Source organism: Onychostoma macrolepis, chromosome 07 (genome assembly GCF_012432095.1).
Source record: "Onychostoma macrolepis isolate SWU-2019 chromosome 07, ASM1243209v1, whole genome shotgun sequence".
Classification (NCBI taxonomy): domain Eukaryota; kingdom Metazoa; phylum Chordata; class Actinopteri; order Cypriniformes; family Cyprinidae; genus Onychostoma; species Onychostoma macrolepis.
Genome location: NC_081161.1, coordinates 44838334 through 44865701, shown reverse-complemented (window position 1 = coordinate 44865701; position 27368 = coordinate 44838334). Strand labels below are relative to the sequence as shown.

General features: G+C 37.7%; 3 protein-coding genes and 1 non-coding gene across 6 annotated transcripts in view; 2 read left to right on the top strand and 2 right to left on the bottom strand.

The window, feature by feature from the left end:
• Positions 1–397: 397 nt before the first annotated feature.
• On the bottom strand, positions 398–4547 carry LOC131544597 (GTPase IMAP family member 7-like). The gene is made up of 2 exons (XM_058782936.1): positions 4366–4547; positions 398–1726 (listed from the first exon to the last, which is right to left on the bottom strand). Exons 1-2 carry the CDS (start codon positions 4370–4372, stop codon positions 531–533), a joined length of 1203 nt encoding a protein of 400 aa, XP_058638919.1. The 5' UTR covers positions 4373–4547; the 3' UTR covers positions 398–530.
• Positions 4548–5759: 1212 nt separating this feature from the next.
• On the bottom strand, positions 5760–12134 carry myadma (myeloid associated differentiation marker a). Its single transcript, XM_058780464.1, has 2 exons — positions 11979–12134; positions 5760–9477 (listed from the first exon to the last, which is right to left on the bottom strand). The coding sequence occupies exons 1-2, from the start codon at positions 12104–12106 to the stop codon at positions 8547–8549; spliced, it is 1059 nt and encodes a 352-aa protein (XP_058636447.1). The 5' UTR covers positions 12107–12134; the 3' UTR covers positions 5760–8546.
• Positions 12135–12699: 565 nt separating this feature from the next.
• On the top strand, positions 12700–12771 carry trnae-cuc (transfer RNA glutamic acid (anticodon CUC)). Its single transcript has one exon. It is a non-coding gene; the product is annotated as a tRNA-Glu (tRNA).
• A 1145-nt stretch (positions 12772–13916) lies between these two features.
• The window catches only part of arhgef11 (Rho guanine nucleotide exchange factor (GEF) 11), a 38506-nt gene continuing 25054 nt past the window's right edge, over positions 13917–27368 (top strand). Inside the window, exons 1-14 of one of the 3 annotated variants that reach the window (XM_058781478.1) lie at positions 13917–15170; positions 20324–20338; positions 20742–20833; positions 20915–21019; positions 21776–21825; positions 21924–21981; positions 22063–22253; positions 22937–23008; positions 23087–23194; positions 23849–23897; positions 23996–24033; positions 25479–25568; positions 25650–25718; positions 26811–26915. In XM_058781478.1, coding sequence (XP_058637461.1) covers positions 15136–15170; positions 20324–20338; positions 20742–20833; positions 20915–21019; positions 21776–21825; positions 21924–21981; positions 22063–22253; positions 22937–23008; positions 23087–23194; positions 23849–23897; positions 23996–24033; positions 25479–25568; positions 25650–25718; positions 26811–26915 — 1077 coding nt within the window. In that variant the 5' untranslated portion in view covers positions 13917–15135. Of the gene's footprint in view, positions 15171–17346; positions 20004–20323; positions 20339–20741; positions 20834–20914; positions 21020–21775; positions 21826–21923; positions 21982–22062; positions 22254–22936; positions 23009–23086; positions 23195–23848; positions 23898–23995; positions 24034–25478; positions 25569–25649; positions 25719–26810; positions 26916–27368 lie in introns of those variants that run through there. The other 2 variants (XM_058781476.1, XM_058781477.1) reach the window with 2 other exon arrangements.

The following is a 27368-nucleotide window of genomic DNA, read 5'->3' as shown; positions in this document are numbered from 1 at the left end:
CTACCATCTGTATAACCACAGTTTTACTACAAGTGACCTACCATGGTCAAACTATGGTTAGTGTAGCAAAACCGGTTCATTTGTTGTTACCATGGTTTAACTAATAGTAACCATGTTTTTTTGGTTTTATTGGTAATAAAACCATGTTTAATTTTCATAAGGGTAAGCAGATGTCAAACAGACGTCTCCATGATGTACGTGTGCTATCAGGGTTTTGTTGATATTTTTCACTGCACTAGATAAATTGTAAATAACTAGTCTGTTCCCTAATAATCAGTATACATACAGTAAACATTATATTTCATGTTAAAAGGTACCGTTAGGCACTGGGGACATGAACAAAATAATGCTATATTTTCAGAAGTTTTTAATATATTTTTAAATTATATATTTTAAATGTACAGTTAGATCAATGTGCAGGACACTTTGCTTAATAGTAAAATGTATTTTACAGCTATTTTTTTATGCATATTTGTACATAATGTCCTGGGGACAGAAATGGCACCCATTCGGTGCAATGACCCAAATAACTATTCTGTTCCCTGATCAGTACATTCGTTCGTCTCCTTTTTTAAAAGTTTGTGTTGATGTTTCTTTGCCTTTTTCACGGCACCTTTAGCTTTCTCATAGTTGAGTTTCGCGGCATTCTTTATTGCGTCACACACCGAATCCGATTCATCTGCGGCTTTGCATCCGGTAACTCCTCCCCCGATCGCTCCAGCGAGAGCCGCGACTCCAACAGCGACACCTGCGGCTGCAGCGATACCGGTACCAGCCACTCCAACCCCGGCCCCCGCGGCGATGATCCCCGCCTTCACCGCCGCTGCTCCCGCCGCTATCCCCGTGGCTCCAGCGGCCCCGGCTACGGTTCCAGCTTTCACCACTCCGGGAATATTAGCGGCTTTCAGTAACGTGACAACGGAGGCCACCGCGACACCGATGCCCAGAAACGCACCGGTTAGTGTTCCCGTGGTCACCCCTGCAAGCTTAACCAGAAGTTTTTTGTGCACGATCTTTTTCGCTTCTTCTCGTTTCTCTTCTGGCGACATATTGACCTCATTTATGTTCTTCATCTCCACTTGAATCTCTTCCTCCACGATCTGAAGCAGCTCGTTGGTGTAGCAGCCGCTCTGATTGTCCTTCAGCTTCTGCTCGATGGTCTCCAGCAGGTTTTTCACCTGGACTCTGTTGCTCCTGTATCCCATTTGTCGTTTTTTCCAGTATTTGCTGTCGATGACGTGACAGCGGCCTCCACATTTATCAACCAGCTCCTGTAGCTTTGGACTCATCTTGACAAACTCCTCGATGGTTTGACCTTCTAGCTGTTCTCCATGAGTGAATAAAACCACTGAATGATTGAAGGTGTCTTCTCCACAGTACTCAACGATTTTATCCACGACCTCCATCTCTTGTCCTGTGTATCTCCCAACTTTCAGGACGATGGTGAACATGTCTGGACCCGGAGAGCTCTCGATCACTGATCGAATGATTTCTGATTTGATGATCTCCTCATCCAGGCCGGTGTCAAAGAGTCCAGGCGTGTCAATAACGGTGATCTTTTTGCCGTGGATCTTCCGGTCTCCACTGACACATTCAGCCGTCACAGATTCTGGTGAAGCTTTGCTCTTGAAAACTTGTTGTTTGAGAATCGTATTCCCGGCACTGCTCTTGCCATCTCCGGTTTTCCCAAGAAGCACAATCCTTTTCTCAGGCTGAGAGTCAGAAGCTGTTTGAAAACAACAAAAAAAATCTGTTGGTAATGATGGAATTTACTAATTTAATAATACACTATGAGGTCTACAGATCTATATTAATTCTTGAACATGTAATCATAATATGGAAGTCCATTTTTGCCACTTGAGAAAAAGCATGCTTTTGATTATGAGATAAAAAGTTTAACTGACATACTGTATGTCATGATTTACACAAAAAAGTCATAAATATGCCATAAAAGTATTGACATACTAAGTCATGATTACAACCCGAACTCCAGAAATGTTGGTACATTTTTTAAATTTGAATAAAATGAAAAATAAAAGACTTTCCAATCACATGAGCCAATATTTTATTCACAATACAACATAGAGAACATAACAAATGTTTAAACAGAGAAATGTTACACTTTTATCCACTAAATGAGCTCATTTCATATTTGATGCCTGCTACAGGTCTCAAAAAAGTTGGCACGGGGGCAACAAAGGGCTGAAAAAGCAAGAAATTTCAAAAAGATTTAGCTGGGAGAACATCTAGCAACTAATTAAGTTAATTGACATCAGGTCTGTAACATAAAAGGGACGTCTTAGAGAGGCAGAGGCTCTCAGAAGTAAAGATGGGCAGAGGCTCTCCAATCTGTGAAAGAGTGCGTAAAAAGATTGTGGAATACTTTAAAAACAACGTTCCTCAATGTCAAATTGCAAAGGCTTTGCAAATCTCATCATCTACAGCGCATAACATCATCAAAAGATTAAGAGAACCCTCTCTGTGTGTAAGGGACAAGGCCGAAGACCTCTGTTGGATGCCCGTGGTCTTTGGGCCCTCAGATGACACTGCATCACTCATCAGCTTGATTCTGACTTTGACATTACTAAATGGGCCCAGGAATACTTCCAGAAACCACTGTCGGTTAACACAATCCGCCGTGCCATCTGCAGATGCCAATTAAAGCTCTATCATGCAAAAAGGAAGCCATATGTGAACATGATCCAGAAGCGCCGTCGTGTCCTGTGGGCCAAGGCTCATTTAAAATGGACTGTTTCAAAGTGGAAAAGTGTTCTATGGTCAGATGAGTCCAAATGCAACATTCTTGTTGGAAATCAGGGACGCCGTATCCTCCGACCTTCCAGTGTGTTATCAGTGTTCAGTTCAAAAGCCAGCATCTCTGATGGTATGGGGGTGCATAAGTGCATACGGTATGGGCAGCTTGCATGTTTTGGAAGGCACTATGAATGCTCAAAGGTATATAAAGGTTTTAGAGGAACATATGCTCCCCTCCATCGACGTCTATTTCAGGGAAGGCCTTGTGTATTTCAGCAGGACCATGCAAAAACACATACTGCAGCTATTACAACAGCATGGCTTCATAGTAGAAGAGTCCGGGTGCTGAATTGGCCTGCCTGCAGTCCAGATCTTTCACCTATAGAGAACATTTCGCACATCATTAAACAAAAAATATGTCAAATACGACCACAAACTCTTCAGCAGCTGGAAACCTATATCAGGCAAGAATGGGACCAAATTCAAACACCAAAACTCCAGAAACTCATAACCTCGATGCCCAGACATCTTCAAACTGTTTTGAAAAGAAGAGGAGATGCTACACCATGGTAAACATGTCCCCGTCCCAACTATTTTGAGACCTGTAGCAGGTATCAAATTTGAAATGAGTTCATTTTGTGCATTAAATTGTTAAATTTCTCAGTTTAAACATGTGTTATGTTATCTATGTTCTATTGTGAATAAAATATTGGCTCGTGTGATTTGAAAGTCTTTTAGTTTTCATTTTATTCAAATTTAAAAAAACACCCAACATTTTTGGAATTCAGGTTGTATTTAAATTATGTGATACTATCAAAATTATGAAAAAGTCATACTTATGACATAGTAGGTCATTGATAAAAAGCTGAAATTGAAGTTGAATAAGTTATGAGATGTTAAAATTATGATACAATAAGTAATGATGACAGAGATATTATGAGATAAGTTTAAAATATGACAGATATGACAAAAATCCATAATTATGTTAATATATATATATATATATATATATATATATATATATATATATATATATATATAATAAAAGCTGATATGACATTGAGTCATAATTAGGAGATGAAAGTAAAAATTCCCCCAAAAAAAGGAAAGAAAATGCCAAAAAAAAAAAAAAAAAAGTAAAGATTATGGCATAAAAAGTTGATTTTAAGTCAAAATTACATGACACTCATAAACTATTTGGGGAATATCCCATTGTTAATAAATCACCGTCTACAGACTTCTATGCATAACAGTAATCTTTTGGTGTCTGACTGATTTTATTCTGCAGAACATAAAGAAAAGTTACTTCGAAGAACAATGAGGGTCAAACAACATTGATTTTCATTGTATGTAAAATGTTCACCAGCAGAATTAAAGTCATATATTTTTGAGAATTGAGGGTTAATAAAGGATAACCATTTTCATTTTGGAGTGAACTTCCCATTTAAGATTGGTAGCATCTGAATTGCTAAAGGTTAAACACTCTAGTGGCTTTTCATCTTAAATATGGCAACGCTTGGAATTGAAAGTCAAATGATAGAAAGTCAAAATGATCATCTCATATTTTATAATCATAAGGAAAGGTATTTCATTAATGGTATCATTTCTTACCTCCCATGTTCTTGTCCCGTCCACAACTGAGGTGCAGTAATGAATCAAAATTAAGTTGTATTAATGTTTTTATCTAAAATCTCATCCAGTCATGGTTCCTTGTTCTCTATCAGATTATTTAATAAAAAACTACTGTAACATAAAAGCCATTTGATGTGTATCAGCGAACAGCTTGAAGAGTTTCTCTGCTCGAAACACCCTTAAATGAGTCGTTAGACACTACAGATGAGCTACAGGAATTACCAGAACGACCAGTCCTCCGTACGCTTTCACACACCTCCTACTTCACGTCACAATCTCATCACACCAAATTCAGAACAGATGGTAAAGAAAGTCAAACTTGGTTATTAGCAGAATAGCAGAATAGAAAAGGCTGAAGTATGAATGATTCACATTACCTTTACTGTGTGTTTTCATTCTTGGGAAGCATGAATCAAATAGAAGGTAGAATTGTGTCACTGTTACCAACACCAGAACTATGAATAGTATCTGTTTTTTGTTTGTTTGTTTTTCCGGTTATACTTTTATTTTGCTAGTCCACTTTAGACATTCTACTAACTATAAGTAACTTTGTAACTACATGTCAACTAACTCTCAGAGTAGACTGTAAGTGTATGTTTAGGGTTAGTAGAATAAGTTGACATATACTTGCAAAGTTTCTCATAGTCAGTATGTTGTATGTTGTGGACCCATCAAAATAAAGTGTTAGAAGATATTAAGCAGACAGTCTGCTAATACTCTAATGACTGTTAGTTGACATGTAGTTGCAAAGTTACTTACTGTTAGCAGAATGTCTAAAGTGGACAATCGAAATAAAATGTTACCGTTTTTTCACCAAACATTGATTTTTGAACATACTTTTATTTATGTATTTATTTGTGACCCTGGACCACAAAAGTCCTTAAAAGAGGTATTATCTTCATATTCAGTACGGCAACAGCTATTGTTACTTCGAAAAATACTTGAGAATCTCATGTTATTATATTTAGAAAGATAACTCCCATGATCCATCTTGATGTTTCTTACGTCACACATTCATCGCTGGTTTCTCTGGAGATCCTGTAAACTAACCAGGCTGCGGGGAGGAGCGAATGTTGCTCTTTATGAGTAACACACCCAGCTGACGTCTCTGCATTCAGCCTGTAAAGATTTCTTACGGATGATCACAAGAAAATATTCAATTGAATTTAAAAATATACATACAAACCTAGTAGAGGGAACCATCATAATCTTCAAAAGAATATGAATGTGAATCAGTGTGCATTTATATATATTTTATCATAGTTTGCTTTTTCACGACCAACTTAATTGATTTAAAGCAAGTGACAAATCAGTAGATGTGCTTACACAGCTCTGTCTCATCAGATTACTAAAAAAAGGAAATGCACAACATCTTGTTTATATCACAACTTTATTTGTTCTTGATACATTTGAAAATATTAAAGAAAACAATATAAAATTGTTTTGCTCTGGAATTGTTCACTTTCAATATAACACATGAACACAGACCTGGCTGAAATGCTAGCGTGATGCAACGTGTCAATGATAACACTTACATGTGACAAAATGCGCTTCAAGTCACATAAAACAGCACAAAAACATACAGTAGTTGAACACAGCGATGTGGACGTGATACTCCATCATAAGGCAGCAGTGGCACAATCAGAAAATACAATAAATCACATTAAAATACAACGGTGCATTCAAGTCCTCCTGAAAGTTCGTATTTATGAGTTGGGAAGTCATGATTTCATTTTTGTTTCATCTGACCATATTGTTAGTAAAGCAACTGACGACTGGAACTTCAAACTGAACCGGTTCTGTGTTCAGATGAAACTAAGAAAATGAACTTTTTAGCAGCAAACACTGAAGATGGGTTTGGTGCACATAGGAGTAAAAATGTTCCTCGTGTGTAAAATGAAATATACTGCTGTTTTCCAATGAAAGGTTCGATTTTTTCTTTTTTTAAATAAAAGATCAAAGGGATTAACAATGAAGATTTATTTTCACAGCTTCTTTTGATCACACCAAGAGTATGAATAATTTTGAGCACAACTGTGTGTGTCTGTGTGTGCGTGTGTTTTTGTGAAAAGTCAGGACATAGATGTGTATAATGACAAAGGTCATAGGTATTACAAGGTGAAGGTGACATCTCAGGACATTGCCCCATGTCCCCACTCTTCAAACGCTTATAAATCACACAGAATGAGGTTTTTTGTTGGGGAAAGTTGAAATGCACAGTCTCCTGTAAGGGGTAGGTTTAGGTGTACGGTTGGTGTAGGGCAATAGCACATACAGTAAGTACAGTATAAAAACCATTACGCCTATGGGATGTCCCCACTTTTCACAAAAACAAACGTGTGTGTGTGTGTGTGTGTGTAATAGAAAATGATTTAATGATTTGCAAATGCTTCTAATGCTGTATTTTTATTGATATTTTACTGTTTTTTTGTCATACGTGTATTTGTATAACTGGGCCGCCTATAAGTGAGGTTCTCTCCTGGTTAAATAAAGACTTAATTATATATATATATATATATATATATATATTTGGGCTGTCATGATATCAGATATTTCACTACATGATTATTGGCCTCTAAAATTCACAATAATGATGTATCGTGATATCTACAGAGATCCTAAAAAATTAAATAATAATAATAATAATAAATAATGCTATCAGTCAAATTATTATTATTTTTTTTCATTGCACACAAAAGGAACAATTACACTAAACAGAATTATACAATATAGGAAAATAAATATACATTATCCTTATGAAAATACCTGAGATTGCTTGAAGAACACAGATAAAACGTATACTGTTATAATCGTGTGCTGATTCTCATCACGTTTTACAATACAAAACATTTTTTTTTCTGCATTTCATTCAGCTACAGTGATTGCTGGGTGCTTTGTAGGGATTTCTTGGAAGGTAATATGCTATATTATGTATATGAGTCTCGCTTGTGAACTTTCTGTGCCAGGGCACCTTCTGGTGTCGAGTATGAATGAAACAAACCACAAATGAGAATTTAACCGAAGATTATCCACCTTTTTCCCAGCGAGCCTACTGCTTTTTATATTACGGGAGGCACTTCCGGTTTGGGAAAGTTCTACTCAAAAAGACTGCAACAAATCATTTCAGATCATAAGATGACCCTTATCCATCATTTTGACTGAATGAGCTGTACATTTTCATTCATTTTCTGTTTTCAGAAGTTAGGAGAATAATGTTACGTTTGATATGTTAATGTGACGTGATATAACAACGATATCTATAGCTCTTTTCAGCTGGGTTGCATTATTTCACTCCTGATTATTTTCATGTTTCCGTTGTATTCCGCTGAAAGTAAATGAAAAAAGACAACATATACTATGCATTTGTGGTCTGCTCTCCCGATTTAATTTACGATATAAACCAGGAATAATTCCCTGGAATGCACTAAGAATCTTGCATTTTTCTCCCCAAATCTTTGTTTTCACACAGACGCTGTAAAATGTAATTGTTATGAAATATTACTATATAATGATACTTAACACGTCGGTAAAATTGCTGCGGATAGAAGGATCTTCGAGGCACGCTGAAACTAATTCGTTAATGATTTTACACTTTTGAATTTCATTTTAATGATCGATGGTTGAAGGGTGAGTAAAATAATGTCACGTCATTGTACCCAGTTTTTGAAAATGCTTATCATAGAGCGAACCTTTTGCTCATTGTTTACAGTGTAAACAGAAGTTACTCCCATAATTTGCGCAAAGCGTAATGGGGCGTAGGAAAAAGGTGGACAGATAACGCTGCATAACGGCGCTGCCACTGAATTATTATGTGTCGTATTATAGTATGTGTTCAAATATGGCCAATATATTTCGACACCCTTAATTAACTCGATAATGATATTTAATTATATAAACAGCACGATTACTCAATCAATGAGACTAAAAACTACTAAACTAATACTGTTTCCCACTCATAATTATGCCACTGTGGTGGTGTTTATGCAGGTTTAACTCATAAGTACGAACTTTCTGACTTGAACGCACCATTATTCACTGAATATTTTCCTCCTGCTCCAGAAACTTGGAATAAAAGCTCAAACTCATTGAAGCACAGTCTGCAAAATCTTTAGCTTTTAAAGATTTCATCAATGTCAGGGAAAAGACGTCCGTTTGCTCTCTCACACCGTGACAAACACCAATCGGGCAGAATACACCAGATCCGCTAGATAGATCAGGAAGTTGAGAGCGGTGAGAACTGCCACGGCCACCAGTTTATCCCACGGACACAATCCAGGACTGTATTGACAGAAGGCTGGTCGACTTGAGCTCCTCGAATAACGGCTGTCGAATTTGAAGATCGGCCAAATGATGGTGGCGGTGAGGTACATGATGACCGCCAGCAGAGCGTAGGCAGATAGGAAGCGTGCGAACGGGAACGGCAAGCGTCCAGTGCATTCGCCAATGCACATGATCACGATGGCTGCCGAAATCACGAAACAGATGCAGTAGACAGCCATGCACCACTTCAGAGCCGAGTGACTGTCGTAAGAGATGGGGTCGCTGACGAACACGAATATGACGCTGGCCACGAAGGTCTCGCAAACCTTCAGCAGGCCTGGAACCGTGGCCATGTACCCGGCGACTTCGCCCGGTTGCGCTCGCGTCAGACACACTTCGACGAAATACGCCACGGTGGCCAGGCAGGAGAAGACCGAGGAGGCGATTCGGTGGTCTCGTATCTCGTTGCGCCTCGCTTCGCCCTTCAGGAAGTAGAGCGGGAAGATGATGGACGCCGACAGGCAAAGAAGCAAAGCGTAGCAGGCGAAAGTAATAGGGAAGTTGTTCCAGGACACAGGGGCACGAGATTGGAGACCCATGAGCTCCACCACCAAAACCAGCAGGGTCCCGGCGAAGCTGAAAGCCCAGCAGAAGATGCTCCAGTCGTACATGCCGCCGCTGACCGCCCCTCCATGGGCCGCCACGCTAAATGCCACACAAGTGAACACTAGTGCGGCCAAACGCACCCACATGAGACGGGAGGACTTCAAGATCACCAGAGGCATGATTGAAGAAGTTTTTGGATGTGCAATGTGTGTCCTTCTGATGACTCTGCAAAGGACAAACAGAGAAGCAGATGGACCATCTGAATCAACATTTGAGAGATTTGACATGCAACAATCACTGATCGTGTTACAACGACCACATGCTCAAGAGAAGCACTTCAGCCCTGGATGTGTGAATATATAACCTGTTAATGAGGTTTGACACTTTTAGGGTGGCCTCTTTCCTGCACTGCGCTGACTTTACTAAAGTGTGCATTGCATTGCATTCACGCCTTGGTTACGTAACCATTAAGCACTAATCCAAAAAATGATAGATATGCACTCATTCCCAGAGTGGTTTTAAAGAGACAGTTTACCAAAAATGAAAATTTGGCATCATTTACTCACCCCTGTGTTGTATCAAACATGTAGGAATTTATTTCTTCTGCTGAATTCAAAAGAAGATATTTTGAAGAATGTTAACAGTTGCTGGTAAGCCATGGACTACCATAGTGTTTTTTGGAAGTCATGACTACCAGCAACTGTTTGGTTACCAACATTATTCAAAATTGTTTTGAAGGTGAGTAAATAATAAGATTTTTGGTGAACTATCCCTTTAATGTAGCTCAGGGAAACAACACAAGAAACATGTGTCTCATAGTACTTAACACTTTTTCTCTGATTTAATGTACAAGATCACCTTTTAAGCAACAGTTTATTCATTAATGGCAAATTTTAATTTTACAAAGCTACGAGAATACTTTTTGTGCACAAAGAAAACAAAAATAACGACCATCTGAATTAACAAAGCATGCCATTGGCTGAGAAATCTGACAAAAACTCCAATCACTGATCGTGTTACTTTGACCACATGCTCTTCATGCACTTCAGCCCTGGATGTGTGAACATGTGGCCAGTTTAGGAGGTTTGACGCTTTTAGGAGGAACTGTGTGGGCTGTTTCCTGCACTACATTGGCTTTACTAAAGTGTGCATTGTATTGCATTCATGCCTTGGTTGCGTAACCGATAAGTACTGATCCAAAAAAAAAAAAAAAATGTTATAGATGTGCACTCACTCCCCAGAGTGGTTTTAAAGAGGCAGTTCACCCAAAAATAAAAATTTGGCATCATATACTCACCCCGTGTTGTATCAAGCATGTAGGGATTTCTTTCTTCAAAAGGAGACAATTTGAATAATGTTGGTAACCAAACAGTTGCTGGTAGGCCATAGACTTTCATAGTATTTTTTGGAAGTCATGGCTATACCAGCAACTGTTTGGTTACCAACATTATTCAAATTGTCTTGAAACAAATTGAGGGTGAGTAAATGATGACAAAATGTTTGGGAAACGACACAAGAAACGTGTCTAACACACCTTTTCTCTGATTTGATGTTCATGATATAGCTTTTTAAGCAACAGTTTATACATCAATCATTATTTACTTAAACTCATACTGTTTTCTAACTTTCTTCTACAGAACACATAAGGAATTAAGTGTTGTTCACACCAAAGATGACAACTTTAACTACAAATTTTAATAATTAGTTTGATTCTATGAGAACAGCACAGTCCACACCATAATGTCCAACCTGCTCTCTTATGCCAATAAATTGAACATGGCTGTAAAGCACTACAATTTAATTGTGCAAGTTAATAGTGTGCTCTTCCCTCTACCATAACTCCCAAATCTGATTCACAATAGCATGCATCAGGCGATCCGTTCAGCAAATAACCATTTAAATGTAGGTCTACAAAGGACAGCCAGGACATTCTGCCAAATATCTCCTTTTTAAAGCAAAGTAAAGATGGGGTTGTGTTTGGAATGACATGACATCCATTTTTGGGTGTACTGTTCCTTTAAGACCTTAGATATGCAGAGATAGAATATAGAGTTAGAGCTTCACACATTATGTCCCAATTTAAGCTACTTTCTGAGTACCTATGAGGTAACACCACGTATCTAACAAACCCATATCAGCAGAAGTGACTCAGCTACGGGTCACTTCCTCCACTTTACTGCCTGCTTTTGATACAAGCGCAGCCAGAAAACAAAAAGAACATCTCTACTAGAGTTTTGAAAGCCATTGAGGAAGACTTAAACTATATGTTACGCCTCTGTTATTTTATTTAATTGCATAGGCTACACACAGAGCTAAACTTACACCTCAGCATGCCCCCCCCCCCATCTTTCTAGCAGCTAACGGATGTGGCGACGGGTGTGGTTCTTGTGTTTTATGGGTCGGATGAGGTTTAGATGAACGCAACAGTGAACGTGGGGTTCGGAGAAACCAAACATAGCTATCTTCGAACTGAATGCATTTAACAGAATTCTAATAGAACTTTTGAATGCGCTTAATAAGCGTTTAAAATATGCCAGATGTTCTACCAACATAAATCTAGCGCAGGTAACGTTATAAAGTAGGCTACTAAAGTATTTTCACAAAAGGGTATTTATAGGCTAAATGAGGCGCATTCCTCAGGCTAAAGGGTCCTGTCTAAAAACATTCGCCAATGCAAACACAGACTAACCCAAAATAAAATATAAAAACACATGATAAAGACATACCTTGTACAGACTTTTTCCGCTTTATTCCAGTTTTTATCACAAAGGAGAATCGAGCCTCTCTCCTGTAACGCTGCCCAGATGTTCTCTTCCTTAACGGGGCTCACTTCAGTCCTCCACGCCCATTTCATACCAAATTAGGTATTGCCTTTCTCTCACCATTTGACCTCTCCATGAAGTCTAGGGAAGGGAATTTGCATGCTAAAATTAGATGTTGGTATTTAGCATTCCATTAGCCATGTCATATTGTCTACTTTACAAAAGAAAAAAAAAAGGAGAATAGATTAGAATTGTAATTCTTACCATCTTATTATTTTTATATATATATAATTCTGTATAAGAATCATGCTTTGTTTTTGAGTGGAACTCGCTAACTGCATGTGAACTGAATCAGGTTCGAAACCCGGACAGGCGTGACTGAGGTTGACCGCTGCATGTGATCTGAAGTAAACACAGTAAGGGTATGGAGCAAAACAATTACAATAATATGACAAATAATGAGGGGAAAAGTTAAATTTGACGATGGTATTGAGAGTAGCCTAATCATGGTAAAAACGGGATGAAATCTGTTCGTTTGTTGTCAGTCTGTGATTTTACAGATTTTAAACTCGTTAGCGTCTCTAAACCTGTCAAATAATGTGGTAAACCAGAGTCTAGGGATGTTGTAATTCTAGTTCAGACACTTGCATCATATAATGACACCTACGGCGCATGTAAACACCGCTCCCTGGTGGTCTAGTGGTTAGGATTCGGCGCTCTCACCGCCGCGGCCCGGGTTCGATTCCCGGTCAGGGAACACATGTTTTCATTGTCAATACAATAATTAGTTTCTTTGTATCTTCTGAATCACGGGTTACTGAATGGTTACTGTAGAGTGAAGTAGAATAATTATTTTGTTATTATTTATTAATTGTGATAATTACAAAAACAAAATGGGATATGTGTTACCGTTTAAAAAAAAAATGCAAACAGGCAATTTATATATATATATATATATATATATAAACAATGTACAAAATTAGTACAACCAAAAAAGCACATAAATAAATAATATTTATATATATATTCCTTTTTTGTGCCAGGGTAAAATTACAATTCACAAGTAGTGTTCTTTCAGTATCATTTCAGTAGCCTATATTTGGAAATTTTGTTGTGTTTTTGTCATTTTTGTTTTCGTTGTTGTTAAATATGTGTATTATAATGTATCATGTTTTATTTTTATTTTTTGAAAAGGAGAAGTGTTGCCTTGGAAACTAGCTGAATTAAAATATATATTTTATGTTCTTTCAACATTTATTTTATGGTTTTAGTTAACTATAATAACATTATATTAATAACATATATGTGACCCTGGAGCACAAAAGCAGTCATAAGTAGCACAGGTATATTTGTAGCAATAGCCAAAAATACACTGTATGGGTCAAAATTATTGATTTTTCTTTTATGCAAAAAATCATAAGGGTATTAAGTAAAGATCACGTTCCATGAAGATGTTTTGTAAATTTCCTACCGTAAATATATCAAAACTTCATTGTTGATCAATAATATGCATTGCTAAGAACTTCATTTGGACAACTTTAAAGGCGATTTTCTCAATATTTCGATTTTTTTTTGCTCACTCAGATTCCAGATTTTCAAATAGTTGTATCTCGGCCAAATGTTGTCCTATCATAACAAACCATACATCAATGGAAAGATTATTTATTCAGATGATGTATAAATGTCAATTTAATAATATTTTTTTATTTAGTTTATTTAGTGTGATACTTTACAAGCAAATGTATGATAACAAAAATAATACTAACTGTACTGTAATTAATATTGAAAAAAAAAAAAAAAAACCTTGTTAAATTGTCTCTCCAGTAAATTCAGTAAATTCCAGTAATTGTGATTTTTCCGCGCAGTACCGAAATCCAGCCGATAGAGGGCGAGCGCGAGTCTGTTTGTCTTCCCAGTAGCCAAACATAAACCCAAGGATGATGGTATTATTCCGGAATGGCGAACGCTCGGACATCGGGATAACAGTACGATTAAAGACCTCCAGATCACATATCTTTGGGAAGCAATATCAACGTTAAACATCCACGCAGCGAGAGACGCGAGGACTGTAGCGGCTACAGAGGCGTCCACGGATCAAATGAATCTCGCTGGCCACCAAACGAGCGCGTGCAAGTCGCCAAAATCCGCACAATAATTGCACCCCAAAACGACAGCGATCCGAGCCGGGTTCGTCGCACCGCGAGTGCAGAATATCGCGTCCGGGATCGCGTTGCTGCGCGGCGCGCTAGCGCTCCACCGCACGCGTGAAGGTGATCGGCCGCGGCCGCCGGAGTCGCGCCCGCTTGCGGCACCCGTCTGTACGCGGCGGCGGGGATGCGATGCGCGCCGTGCGGCCTCGCGTTCAGCGCATCTGCTGGAGGTTTTCGCTAAAAACACGGGGCTCTATGGGTTTGCGCGCTGCACGTTATTGCAGGAGGTGTTTGGAGGAGTGCACCGTGCATGCATCTACATTAGCCTCGCTGTCACCACTGTGAACCTTGCTGCTTATTAATTACTTTTATGCACTTTATTCGTCTCCTATCACTGTGGGTTATATCATACTCTCCAGATTTGGGATTTGAGAAGCTCAGTTTGTATTGCATTGAGCTCAGTAGCTCTAAAGACTAGAATAACCTTGGGACCAAGTGACTGTGAATCATCTCGATCTTTATACGCTGTAGTGAAGCCTCAGAGTAACGTTACTCAGTCATTTAGACAGATTGTGTGTGAAGTTGTTGACATCTCCGCAGTCTGTCAGTGTTTTTAAATCGACCCTAAAGTGGAAAGATGATTCAGTCCTCAGGAATCTCCAACTTGAGATAATACAGAAATGTGGCGTATTGATCCTAGCTGTTGTGACACTACCAAATACTGAGGTGTTTGTGACTTCACTGGGTTTATGTGGATATTTGGAGTTTGTTTATTAAATGGCACGATGCTGGTGAGGAGGACCACTGCGTTTTCCCAAAAGGAACTTTGACCCCTGAAGCGGCGAAAGGACAAAACTCGCCTCAAGGAGTGGAGAGAGGAAATATAACTAACCCTACACTAATGACATGATCTCAGACTGACATAAAATCACTACACAAATAAACAGACAAACCTCGGAGGGTTTGCAGCCATGAGTCTTCGACACCCGACCTCCACGCTGGACAGGTGAGCGCTTTCTTAAAGCGACCTTTAGACCGATACCGATTGTTTTTTATGAGACAGTCAGGAATTTAACGAACAATAGCACAATACATTATTGCTAGTATTATTTACGCATTCGTAATCTTAGCTAGTATTAGTAACGTTACTTTATATATATATATATACAATACGTCCTCGAATCTGATTGGTTGAGCGAGCGTCTTTAGCAAGTGTCTCATTTCCTGAAATATATTGACAACTATTTATAATCTGAGTAAATATTCTGATATATAAGTGTTAATTACATCTTCATTTGATGTCTGTATTATGTGTGAATCTGCATTATATCGGCCGTCCCAAATGCATTTAAATGCAACACTTCATGTTAGAATTGCAATTTTTATTCTTCATAAAAAGCACGAGAGATGTGTCTAAATTATTTTCTGATTCATGACATTAGCCTATGACACAAATGCAGGTGTGCGGTAGGGGTGGGCGATATGACCAAAATCCTATATCACGATATGACTAATTTTATATCACAATAACGATATATATCACGATATAGTAATCGTTTTTCTTTTAAAAAGGTTTTTATGATATTAAAATACCACGGAATTTTCATAATCCATGTCACTGATGTCAATATCAAACTAATACAAGCCTAAAAAGAGACAACCTCAAACTCACTGAAGATAAATAAACAGTCAGTGATGAAATAAGGATAAGAAACTAATTGCAAGCAATAGGACAAAAACTACAATAAATAAGAAACGCTACATACATTGTGTAAATTAATTAGTATATCTATGATAGATATAACTAACGTGTATTATGTATAGATTCTATACATACACATACACACACACACACATATATATATATATATATATATAATTTTTTATTTCTTCTTATTAAAGTTACAAAAGTGATTTAGTCAAGAGCAGTGAGAGGTTGGCTAGCAATGTGCTATGATTAATATGAATGGCAGACAGAATGAATATTGGACAGCTTCCCCTTTAAGACCCAGTCCGGATCCAATATACTGTTACATATGCGTTTTCTCTTTCAGCTGTTTCCTCTCTCTTAAGACCTAAATCACTGTGTTTATGAGGATACTTGCAAAGACGGGGATTCTGACGCATACAAGTGTGTTTATGTAATTGTTCAAAGCCAATAAAGCGGCAAAAAAATAATAATAAATGCGCGGTCCTCTCACACAGAAGCAGAGACGGCGCAAGCAACGGCTTAAAATCGGTTGTTTTAAAACTGCAGTGCTTAAAAACGCGTGCCCATGCTACAGATGCAGTCCCTCGTTTAGGAACGAGCTCCTCCTTTGGTTCTGGTCGTTCTCCACCTGGTTCTGTCTCTCTTCACGTCCCGTGGGTGGCGGATCACACTCATCCAAATGATGAAGTAGTATTACCATAAACAATGTATTTAAACGATAGAACATAATATGAAACGATAGACTTTTTATTTCGTCCATCCGATATATATCGTCATATCGCACAGCCCTAGTGTGCGGTGCATTCATGTATCGTCCCTTACAAAAAAATAACTATGGTTTTACTACAAATGAAACCAAAAACCATGTTACTGTAGTTAAACCATGGTAACCACAAATTAAGCATGGTTTTGCAGTATCACGTAAAATCAGCTTTTTTTTTTTTTTTTTACCAATAATGCTGTAGAAATGCTTTATTCGCCGTCAGCCAAATAATTAATTTAGAGTTCAATAAAAATGCGGTCTTTAGTGAATTTGTAGTATTCTGCTGATCACACGACATCAACATGGAGGCCTTCATGAGGCAACCCGCTCCGTGCACATTAAAAATTATTTTTTTTAGGCTACATATGACTGGAAATTTCATCACTTGCAAGTGTACGTAATTTTAAATGCCAAGTGGATCTTTATCTAGGCCTAACTCTTATTGAGAACATAGTTTAAGTGTGACTGGCTAAGTAAAAAGTTACCAGATTTATCGGTAGACCTAATATTTAAGTATAAATGTGTGATTATCGCAGTTATTTTGCAGATTTTGCTTTTTTTTTTTTCTTAAAGCGACCTTTAGACTGATAACGATTGTTTTTATCTTAACGTGCACAGTGAGGTTTCAATCGTTGTTTTATTTCTGCTGAATGAGACCGAAACCTATAGCGATCACTTACGATTTCGATAACACAATGCCTTATTTATTACATATTCCATTCATAAACTGAGCTAGTATGTAGTATTTTATACTAGTAGGTCCTCAAATCTGATTGGTCGAGCGGTGTTAGCAAGTGTGTCAGTTCTTGAAATCTATTGACAGACTTGTGAATGGACAATAAATAACTTCTGATCTGGTGTTAAAAATTGTTATAAATAGGGACGTAACAATTGACTTATCGGTAAGCCCCGCCCCCCTTAGTTACTGTTGCTCCCTCGGACAAACAAACGGAGTTGCTCACTGTCTTTCAATGACAGCTGCAGTGTGAAAACCTTGTCCCACGATGTTTTTGCACAATTTTGGACACAGAAGGCCACCAAACGGGAATTAAATATTCCATGGAGGGATTTATAAAATATTTAAAAATAAATACGGTGGGTAAATCGAAGCGAGGGTTTACAGATCACAGTGTAAGCGGGAGAAGTCTCATATTACGGTCGGTCATCACGATCGCGGATGACAACATGCAGGATCAACACTGTTCATATATCGCAAGGTACGATTAAATTAATGTACATTTAACCAGTTTAATATGGAGAGGCACTGAAATGTAGACCTTCGTTTATGTGTTTTTGACCTACACTGTACAAGACGCGAGAACAGTCCGCTATTTAGGTTTGTACATTAGCATGGACTCACTAACTTTAACGTTACCTAGTTTTAGCCAGAGATACCTTGCTAAAGCACAAGATAACATTAATGTTCTGCTTGAGCAGATGAAAATTGTAACTTAATGAGTGTATGTCAACCAGAAAATGAACGTTTTTGTCTTCATTTGTATTGGGGTTGAATACTTAGGGACATTTTGCTCTGTTTTGTTTGGATTCAGGAAATGTAATAAAATAAATTATATTGCCCATCCTCTCAGGATACCTGGAATCAGTGTTACAAGTACCCCAAGCACATCGTTTTTTCAATTTTTGAAGCATAAACCCCATAAAACCGATGCGAGCTTCGGATCTTCCAATGTTTATGGCGCTGAAACCTAAAGATGTCCGAGTTCTGCTCCCCGTGCTGCTGATACTCGACTGCCATTGGCTAGTCTGCTTTCGAGGGGAGGGGCTTACCGATAGGTCAATTCATTTAACTCATGATGCAATACGATTCACAATACTGTTTTCACAACATGATTTTCTCACAAAATGAGAATTTACACAAATTGAAAAAGTGGAAAGGTGTCCTTTTTATTATTTCTCAAACAAAATGCTGGCCATTTCTTTGTGAACCTGAAATATGTCTAATAACAAAACTAAATTGAATCAAATCAAATCGAATAAATAGTACAATTTAAAAAAATCTCTTCATATAGGCTAAACAAAACAGCAGAAGGGCTGAATGAAAATGCACGTTCACTCTCTGACAGCAGGTGGCGCTTGTGGAACAGCAACAAATATTATATTAACATGCATTATACATAGGCAAGATGAAAAGTAAATACTATTTAAACTCTTCTGATAGCAGTCAGATACGCATTCATATAAACTCCCAGTTGTATCAAGATTTGTTTAACACCTCGACCAACCGACAAGAATCGTAATGTATATTTACTGATTTGAGGTGCATCGTTAAATCCCTAGTTATATATGTGTTTATTCCATTGAATCGGTTTCGTGCACGTTTTCATTTGATGCCATTAAGTATTACGTATGAATCAGCATTACATTACACTGACCGTTATCCTCAACGTCTCAAAGAATGTTAGAATTGCAATTTTTAATCTTTTTAAAGGCATGAGAGATCCGTCTAAATGACTTTTTGTGATGCCTGGCATTAGCCTAGGTGCATTCAAATGAATTATTTATGCAGTGTGGATGCAGCATCACTTAAAAGCAGCTCTTTTCTGTTACCAATAACATTGTAGAAATGCATTATTCTCCATGAGCCGCAAGATTAATTTATTCCATGAGTGAAAGTGTGTTCAATAAAAGTGGGGCTATAGTGAGTGTGTAGTATTCAGCTGATCATGTGACATCGAGATGTCGGCCCTCATGAGGCGCCCGCTCGTGCACAATAACACACATCCCTAGCAATTTTATCACATGCAAGTGATTTTAAATACTAAGTAGGTCTTTAACTTTTATTGAAAACGTTGGATGACTTGACTAAATAAAAAGTGACCAGATTTATCGTGTTGACCAGATTTTTCACTGTAGTTTTTACCTGGACTTAGCTGATCGATGAAAGCCCACAAGCAAAATAATTGTTTCGATTGAGTACACAGGCTAGATTCAAGGTTTTGTGCGCTTGCAAGGGTAACATTAGGTTCAGACAGTTACTGCTTCCTCAGATCAGCGTCTCGTCGTCATGTCCTCTGTCTAACAATACAGGTTTTTCCATTCGTCCAGTGTGCCTTAGTTTCCTTGTTGCTATTTTTACGCTCTTGCTGCATCAGTGTCTGTTACAGCTGTGTGTTTGTGTTTAACTGATGAATGACGCAGTCGCACTGGAGAAGATCAGCCATCACAAGTTTCACTTCAGATAGTCGTGTCCACGTTGTCTGTGTGTGTTTCTGTCTTTGTGTGTCTTGTTCTGTCTCAAGATCTTTATCTCTCTTTCCCATTCGCTTGTTTTTCCTGTGCGTCCACTTCCTGTTTGTGTCATGTGACTGCAGGGCAACCATTAAGAAACAAACACACCTGCCCAGGTATGATGAATCAAAGTCAAACCCAACACACGACATCTGTCAGTCATTAATACAGATTTCCGGTGCTAATTGTCGTGCGGTGGAGTAATGATGTTTATTAAACTGTTTTTGAGCTGTCAATCACACAAGCCTCTTCCGCCATGTGCTTATTTAGGAGGAGTTACATGAGCTATAAACTCGTTCACACGTCTTTCACTTTCTCAGTCAGTTTTACAGTCCGTCTCATGTTGAGTATTTGTTCTTTCTTTGCATTTCTCTCTCTTTTTCTCCCATCTGTCTCGCTGTAATGCCTTCCTTTTCTCTTTCATGCTTCCTTTTAGTCCTTTTGCTGCTTGGTGAGTTTCTGTTTGTATTTTTGTGTTGTAATTAGTGACAGACCAGGCTGAAGTCTATAGATAATGCATGTTTTTATTTAGTTTTTTCAGTTATAGTAAATATGTGTAAAATCTATCATTTTTGTAGCTGTTTGTCGTTAGATATCAATATTTGAGTTGCTCATTGAAAACACAACCACTATTTTCTAATACTAGCACTGATGTGAAACTCAGGAATATGTCTAAGTTCCTTTTACTTTTTGTTCAATCTTATGAAATTCACCAACTTTCAGTTTTATTTTGCATCATGCATCAATTATGTCGAATGCATCCTTCCCTAGTTGCTTTTTTCTAGTCCTCTGTCCTTTTCTCCTGCTCCCTGGGCCCTTAGTTATCCATTTCTTGTTTTTCGTCTTTTTTTTAGGTTGAGCAGTTTGACTTTAGGAGATTCGGAGCGCAGGTCTTCTCCTGGACAGCAGAGGGAGACTCTGTCTGATCTCTCCTCAGACAACACGGGTAATGCACCTCAAGCTCATATGCAAATGACAACAAATAAATGAAGTGATTTTGGTGAAAATTCATCTGTTTGTTTCATAGGAACGGGTTTAGTCCAAAGATGTGTGGTTGTGCAAAGGGACAATCTGGGGTTTGGCTTCACCGTCTGTGGCGAGAGAATCAAACTAGTGCAGAATGTTCGGCCAGGTAACAAACACACCGGGGTTTTTTTGTTTGTTTTTTTAAGAAAAATGAATGCTTTTATTCAGCAAGGATGCATTAAATTGCTCAAAAACACCAGTAAATACATGTAAAATGTTGATGATTTCAAATTAGTGCTGTCAAACAGTTAATCGCAAAATAAGTTTTTGTTTACATAATATAAATGTGTGTACTGTGTATATTTATTATTTATATATAAATGCACACACATGCATGTATAGATTTACGAAAAATATTATGTTTATATATTAAAAATATTTACATATAATATAAATTATATAAATATAGAAATCTAAATGGATGTAGATATTTTCATAATATATTTTGTGTGTGTTTATATTTACATTATAATATACACACATATTATGTAAACAAAAACTTTTATTTTGGATGCGATTTCAAATAAATGCTGTTCTTTTGAATATCAAAAAATCTTAAAAAAAAATATATCATGGTTTCCACAGAAAATATAGAACTGTTTTCAACATTGATAATAATCAGAAATGTTTCTTGAGCAGCGAATCAGCATATTAGAATGATTTCTGAAGATCATGTGATACTGAAGACTGGAGTAATGATGCTGAAAATACAGCTTTGATCACAGAAATAAATTACATTTTTAAAATATGACCACTTAGAAAACAGCTATTTTAAATTGTAATAATATTTCACTAATAATATCAATAAATGCAGCCTTGCTGAGCAAAAAAAATGTCAATCAAATCTGCTTTGTGCTCACAGGTGGAGCGGCGGTCAAGGCTGGAGTTCAGGAAGGAGACCGGATCATTAAGGTATTCTCCGTCACAACACGTTTTCCATTGTAAAACAAAAGTGATACTAATTTAATTAATAATTAATCTCATATTTGTCATCTCTGTTTGCCTTTCAGGTCAATGGTTCACTGGTTTCGTCCATGTCTCATCAGGAAGTGGTAAAGATGATCAAATGTGAGTTTAGTAGTCTAGTACATCTAGTTTTTGTAGTTGTGGAGACTGTCAGTGCTGATGTGTGTCCTCTTCCTCTGATAGCTGGGACGTATGTGGCGTTGACTCTTCAGGGCCCGCCTCCTTCAGTCGGGTCCGTCCCGCTTCAGCCTCTCCCCACTGACCTCTTGCCCAATCACAGGACAGCACCGGGTGAAGCCCCGCCCCCTCCACCAACACCACCCACAGGAAGCAGCACCCCGACTCAGAGAATCACTGGACCCAAACCATTACAGGTGTGCCATGTTTTAAGCTTTTTATTGGCTGTTATTTACAGCTGTAGGGCCCTCAGTTGGCTATATGGACTATTACCTGTGAGTATTAAAGCTCAAAAAGATTGCGTGTCTCTGTGTGAATGATTGCCACTGTTTTATCTACTACACAAACTCAAGCACATATGACGCTCGTAGTGTTTTCACTATTAAGAGGACATGAACACATGAACTTCATCTCCAGAGCTGCTCTGAGAGTCACTTCAACAGCATTTCTCCATTTCATTTGAGACCCTGTCTTCAGATACGCACTCAAAGTTTTGTAGCACTGTTTGCCTAAAAAATTAAAGGATTGTTCAAATTTCATTCGATTTTCATTCATTAAAATGCAGAAAGAATTAAAATGGACAACACAGAATAACACCTTTCATTATTATCACACTGTTTCTCTATTATTGATAACATTGTTATATACGGTTACACTGTAAAAGTTTTGACAAATAAATTGAAAAGGAATCCTTGTCAATTATTAACATTTAATTTAATATGGAAGTCCTTTAATATGGAATCCAAGAAATTATACCATTACAATGAAATCCAGAAAAAATAAAATCGAATGGAAAACATTGAATTTGGGACAAAATACAACAGATGCCCTGATTAGTAAACTCCTTCATCATATTAATGTGGCTCTCCATCATTTGCAGGACCCCGAAGTGCAGAAACACGCCACAGAAATCCTCAGAAAGATGCTGGAGCAGGAGGAGGCAGAGCTACAGGTATCAGATCAGTGCTAAACATGAGCTGAGTCGTGTTTAAACCCATCATTAATGACGTTTGCTGCTCTCACTGTGCAGAACCTTCTGGAGGAACAGTCTCGAAACCCCTCCCCTTCATTAGAGGAGCGAATAGAAAGTGCCAAACGAAGAGCCAATCAAGTGCGAGTGAAGATCCAGCAGGATGTGGTGAGATTTGTGCTTAATATATTCTTTTCTGAAAACTTACTCACTCTCAGGCCATCCAAAATGTATATGAGTTGCATTACATCAGTGTCTCAGCAATGCATCCTCTGCAGTGAATGGGTGCCGTCAGAATGAGAGTCCAAACAGCTGATAAAAACATCACAATAATCCACACCGCTCCAGTTCATCAATTAATGTCTTGAAGACAAAAGCTGAAACAAATCCATCATTAAGATGCTTTTAACTCCAAACCGTTATTTCTTGGCAAAATACGTCCATAATCTATAAAAATGCTTCCTTGATGGCATTGATTAGTTGGGATCGGGGCCAAAAATAATGAAAGAAAAAGACATTTACATTTAATCATTTAGCAGACGCTTTTATCCAAAGCGACGTACAAATGAGAACAAAAGACCACCAACAAACTACTGTTAGATTTTAAGGACTGGATTTAAAGGTACAATTAGTTGCATTTGGTTCCTTTCTGCTGCGTTTTTGAGCTTTTTGGTGTAATATTCAGTGTGAAACACATCAGAGTTCATGTGAACCTGAAACCAGCCTAATCAGGGTTTCTTAGTTGATTGATTAATTAGTTGTTCCAAAATCACACAGTTTTGCACAAGGTCATTTACCATTTTCAATCCTGCTCTGTTTCAGGATGGCACTCGATCAGAAGCTGTCGCTAACTATCTCACGGCTGGAGAAGGTCAGTATTCATTAATAAAACCGTGTGTTAAACACCAATCTGACATGATTAATCAGCATTAATGGTGTTATGTTGTTGTGATTTTACTGTATTTTCAGGGCGGTTATTGATGGAGTCCAGTGAAGGAGACGTCGAGGTGAGTTTCATTCGCTTTACGGCTTTTAGAAGCGACTCCCATCAAAATCCTATGTGTGTGAATCGAAGTGAAGAGTAAAGGTCATTGCACACTGAGTCTGAATTTCTCGTCCGAAGTTTTCGCATGTTAAAAAATAAATACAACCTCACGTTGTGTCAATCACGTTTACACACTGCCTCCGAAACTTTCATCCATCATAAAGAAAAATTCGGACCAGGTTTGATTTTCCTGCATTTTCGCATCCGTAGCAAGCATTTTGATAGGAAAGGATGACAAATACGAAAAAACACATTTTCAGACTTAGTGTGCAAGGACCTTAATGGCTCGTTTCCACCGAGCGGTACGGGTCAGTACGGTTCGGGACCGAACACCCTGATCCAGCTTGTGTTTCCACTGCCAACAGTACCCTTACTTGATAGGCGTGGTGTATGCCGGAAAGTAGCGATCGGTGATAAAGCGTGACATTAAGCACAACTCTGCCTCTTTTTGTTAAATGTCAGTTTTAATGAACAATAATAGCCGTTATAAAAGTATAAGTACAAAGTATAAGAGGCTTATAATAAAGACAAAAGCAAACAATTCAGTCAAACGTATGCTACAAAGTCAGCGCTGTACTACGGTAAAGTTCAAAATAAATATATAAAGTTAAACATAACTTTGTGCTCAGCCAAAACGAGATGACCAGGAACAAATAATAGAATCATGAGACCATGAATGTCTGTTAAATATACCCAAAATGAAATGTATCTCATGTTTAATCACTACAGAGACATCAGAGCCAGCGGCAAATGTGGGAAGGACTAGTCGAGCTAAGGCTGCTCTCAGTGGGATACATGAGCACTGAGCGCCCGGTGATCGTCTGGAGCTCCGAAATCGGCATAGCAAATTCTCAAATAGGCGCTATCTTTATAAATAAACTACAGATTTGAGTTTTAAACAACTACATTCTCGCCTGAAAAACTCTTAAAACTACATTTCATACATTTTTACACGGGTTTTTGGCCTATTATTTTTCATAAGTCCACAAGAACGCATATTGAGAAACAGCTATTGTCTGTGTATAAAATTATAAAATACACTGTTATATTTTTTTGTTTTCGCACTCTGATGTAATTATAAGCCCAACACTCATGGACAGCAGAGCGGAACGAGTGAAGGAGAAGCTTTAGCCCCTTGTATCACGCAAAAGTGACGCTTCTAGTCAACCAATCAACTTCTGCAGTGAGTTTAGCTCCACCCTTTTGGTACCCTTTGCTGTCCCAAAAAAGTGGTATGGTACGGTTTGCTATTTTGGCACCATTCACAACTTCTGACAGTGGAAACGGAAATAACTGCGTACCGTACTGAACCGAACCGTACTGCTCGGTGGAAACGAGTCATTAGACTCAGACGACCCCATCCACCTGCCAACGCTCTCCCGCCCCGGTCTGTGTCTTTGTGTTTAGGTGTGTGAGAGTCCCTTCTCCTCCCCCTCCACCTTCCTCAGGACCCCTCTGCTCTGCCGGCAGGGATCCGACACACACACCTCAGACTCGGTGAGACACACACTAGATCTCCGTCACACACAGCAGTGCCCTGTGCTCAGCCTCCAGACTGTTTCTTTCGTGTCTCTTCAGGGAGGAAAGACACAGATCATTGGGCCAGAGGAAGAAGAGGAGGATGATGATGGGTATTCGATCAATGAGGTGAGAGAGTTTCATTAAATAACTTGTATATCACAGTATACAGCAGCGTCTCCCAAATTGGGTTGATGAAAAGCTAGAAATCAATTTAATGTAATAATTTAAATAAATAAATTCAAATAAAAACACTTACTAATTAGGTGAAATATTTGTTTCGTTTATTAGTAATTAAATAAATAAATGATTTTTAAAAATAATAATAAATTCAAATAAAAATGCTTATTAGTAAAGGTGAAATATTAGTTTAAGTGCATGTTGTGTGATCCCTATCCAACATAAACTAATCGTAAATATGCAAAATTGTTTTTAAATTAAAATATTCGAAATGTATTAATTAAATTATAAATATGTATTTGAATAGTTGACATTTTAGTGTCATCCAGTTATTTTCTCTGAAATAAATGTTCACTTTTTTTGCATTTCTATTTCATTTTTGAGTAAGAAAGTATTAAATATCTTGGCGAGTACAAGTGTTGACGTTTTCCTGTTGAGATTGTCTCTTTATAACAAGACCCTTTAGTTTATTGCTAATATTTTATTGGACAGAGATTTGGATATGCACATTTACACTTATGCAAAGAGTTTTTAATTTTATTTTCAATGCATACATGTATTAAAGTGTATTTGGAAAAACTCTTTTTACGCTTTTCGTGGTGCAAGAAAATTAAAGTTTCTACATTATATTCATTATAATAGTTTATCAGTGGTGAAGCTCGTTCACTGTTGTATCGTTAACTAAAATCAACTATTACAAATTGTTTTCATTAATTGAATTAAAAATGTTAATACTCAAATTGAATTTAAATATTTTCTTTATATATTAAATATATAAATGAGAAAAAAAGACTTAAATGAGAATGGGAAATGTTGCTTTAACAATCAGTACTAAAATCAATTAAATGAAGCTAAACGTGAATGTTAAAAAAAAATCCTACAATCACTAAAATTACACAAGCACAACAAAAATGAAAATGAAGACGTAAAAATGAAAGCTAGTCCTAAATATTGTTACACTGGACTTGTAAGTCACATGATGTGTGCAGTAGATCAGATGACGTCTTCTCGTCTTTGACTCTTCCTCACTCTTCATCACAGATGGACGGGCCGTTTCAGGACATAGAGCTGCTGAAGAGTCGTCCGGCTCACATGACGGTGTTCATGAGATACGTCTTCAGCCAGCTACTGGATCCAAACCCGCTGGTCAGTGCCTGCTTGTCATATGAAACACACTGCCGTTCAAAAGTTTGGGATCCGTAAGATTTTAAATGTTTTTATGCTCATCAAGGCTGTATCTATTTGATCAAAAAAAAAAAAAATACAGGAAAAAACTGTCATTTTGTGAAATCGCAATTTAAAATATTAGTTTTCTATTTTGATATACTTTCTATATTTTCAGCATCATTACTCCAGTCTTCAGTGTCACATGATCCTTCAGAAATCACTCTGACATGCTGATTTATCATCAGGGTTGGAAACAGTTTTTGCCGCTTAATATTTTTTTGGGACCTTTTTTCACTATTCTTTGATAAAGAAAACATTAAAAAGAACAGTTTTTTTTTTCTCAAAAATACAAATTAATTGGAAGTTGCCATCTCCTCCATCTTACCACCAGTGGGTTTTTGACCTACTTTTTGCCCTCAAACTTGAAAAGAT

What these genes read in the sequence shown, in the direction of transcription:
- myadma (XM_058780464.1), bottom strand. Translation starts at nt 12,106, where the DNA reads ATGAAATGGGCGTGGAGGACTGAAGTGAGCCCCGTTAAGGAAGAGAAC. An exon ending in GCGGAAAAAGTCTGTACAAG is followed by an intron (nt 9,478 to 11,978) that starts GTATGTCTTTAT and finishes TGTCCTTTGCAG; the next exon opens with AGTCATCAGAAGGACACACA.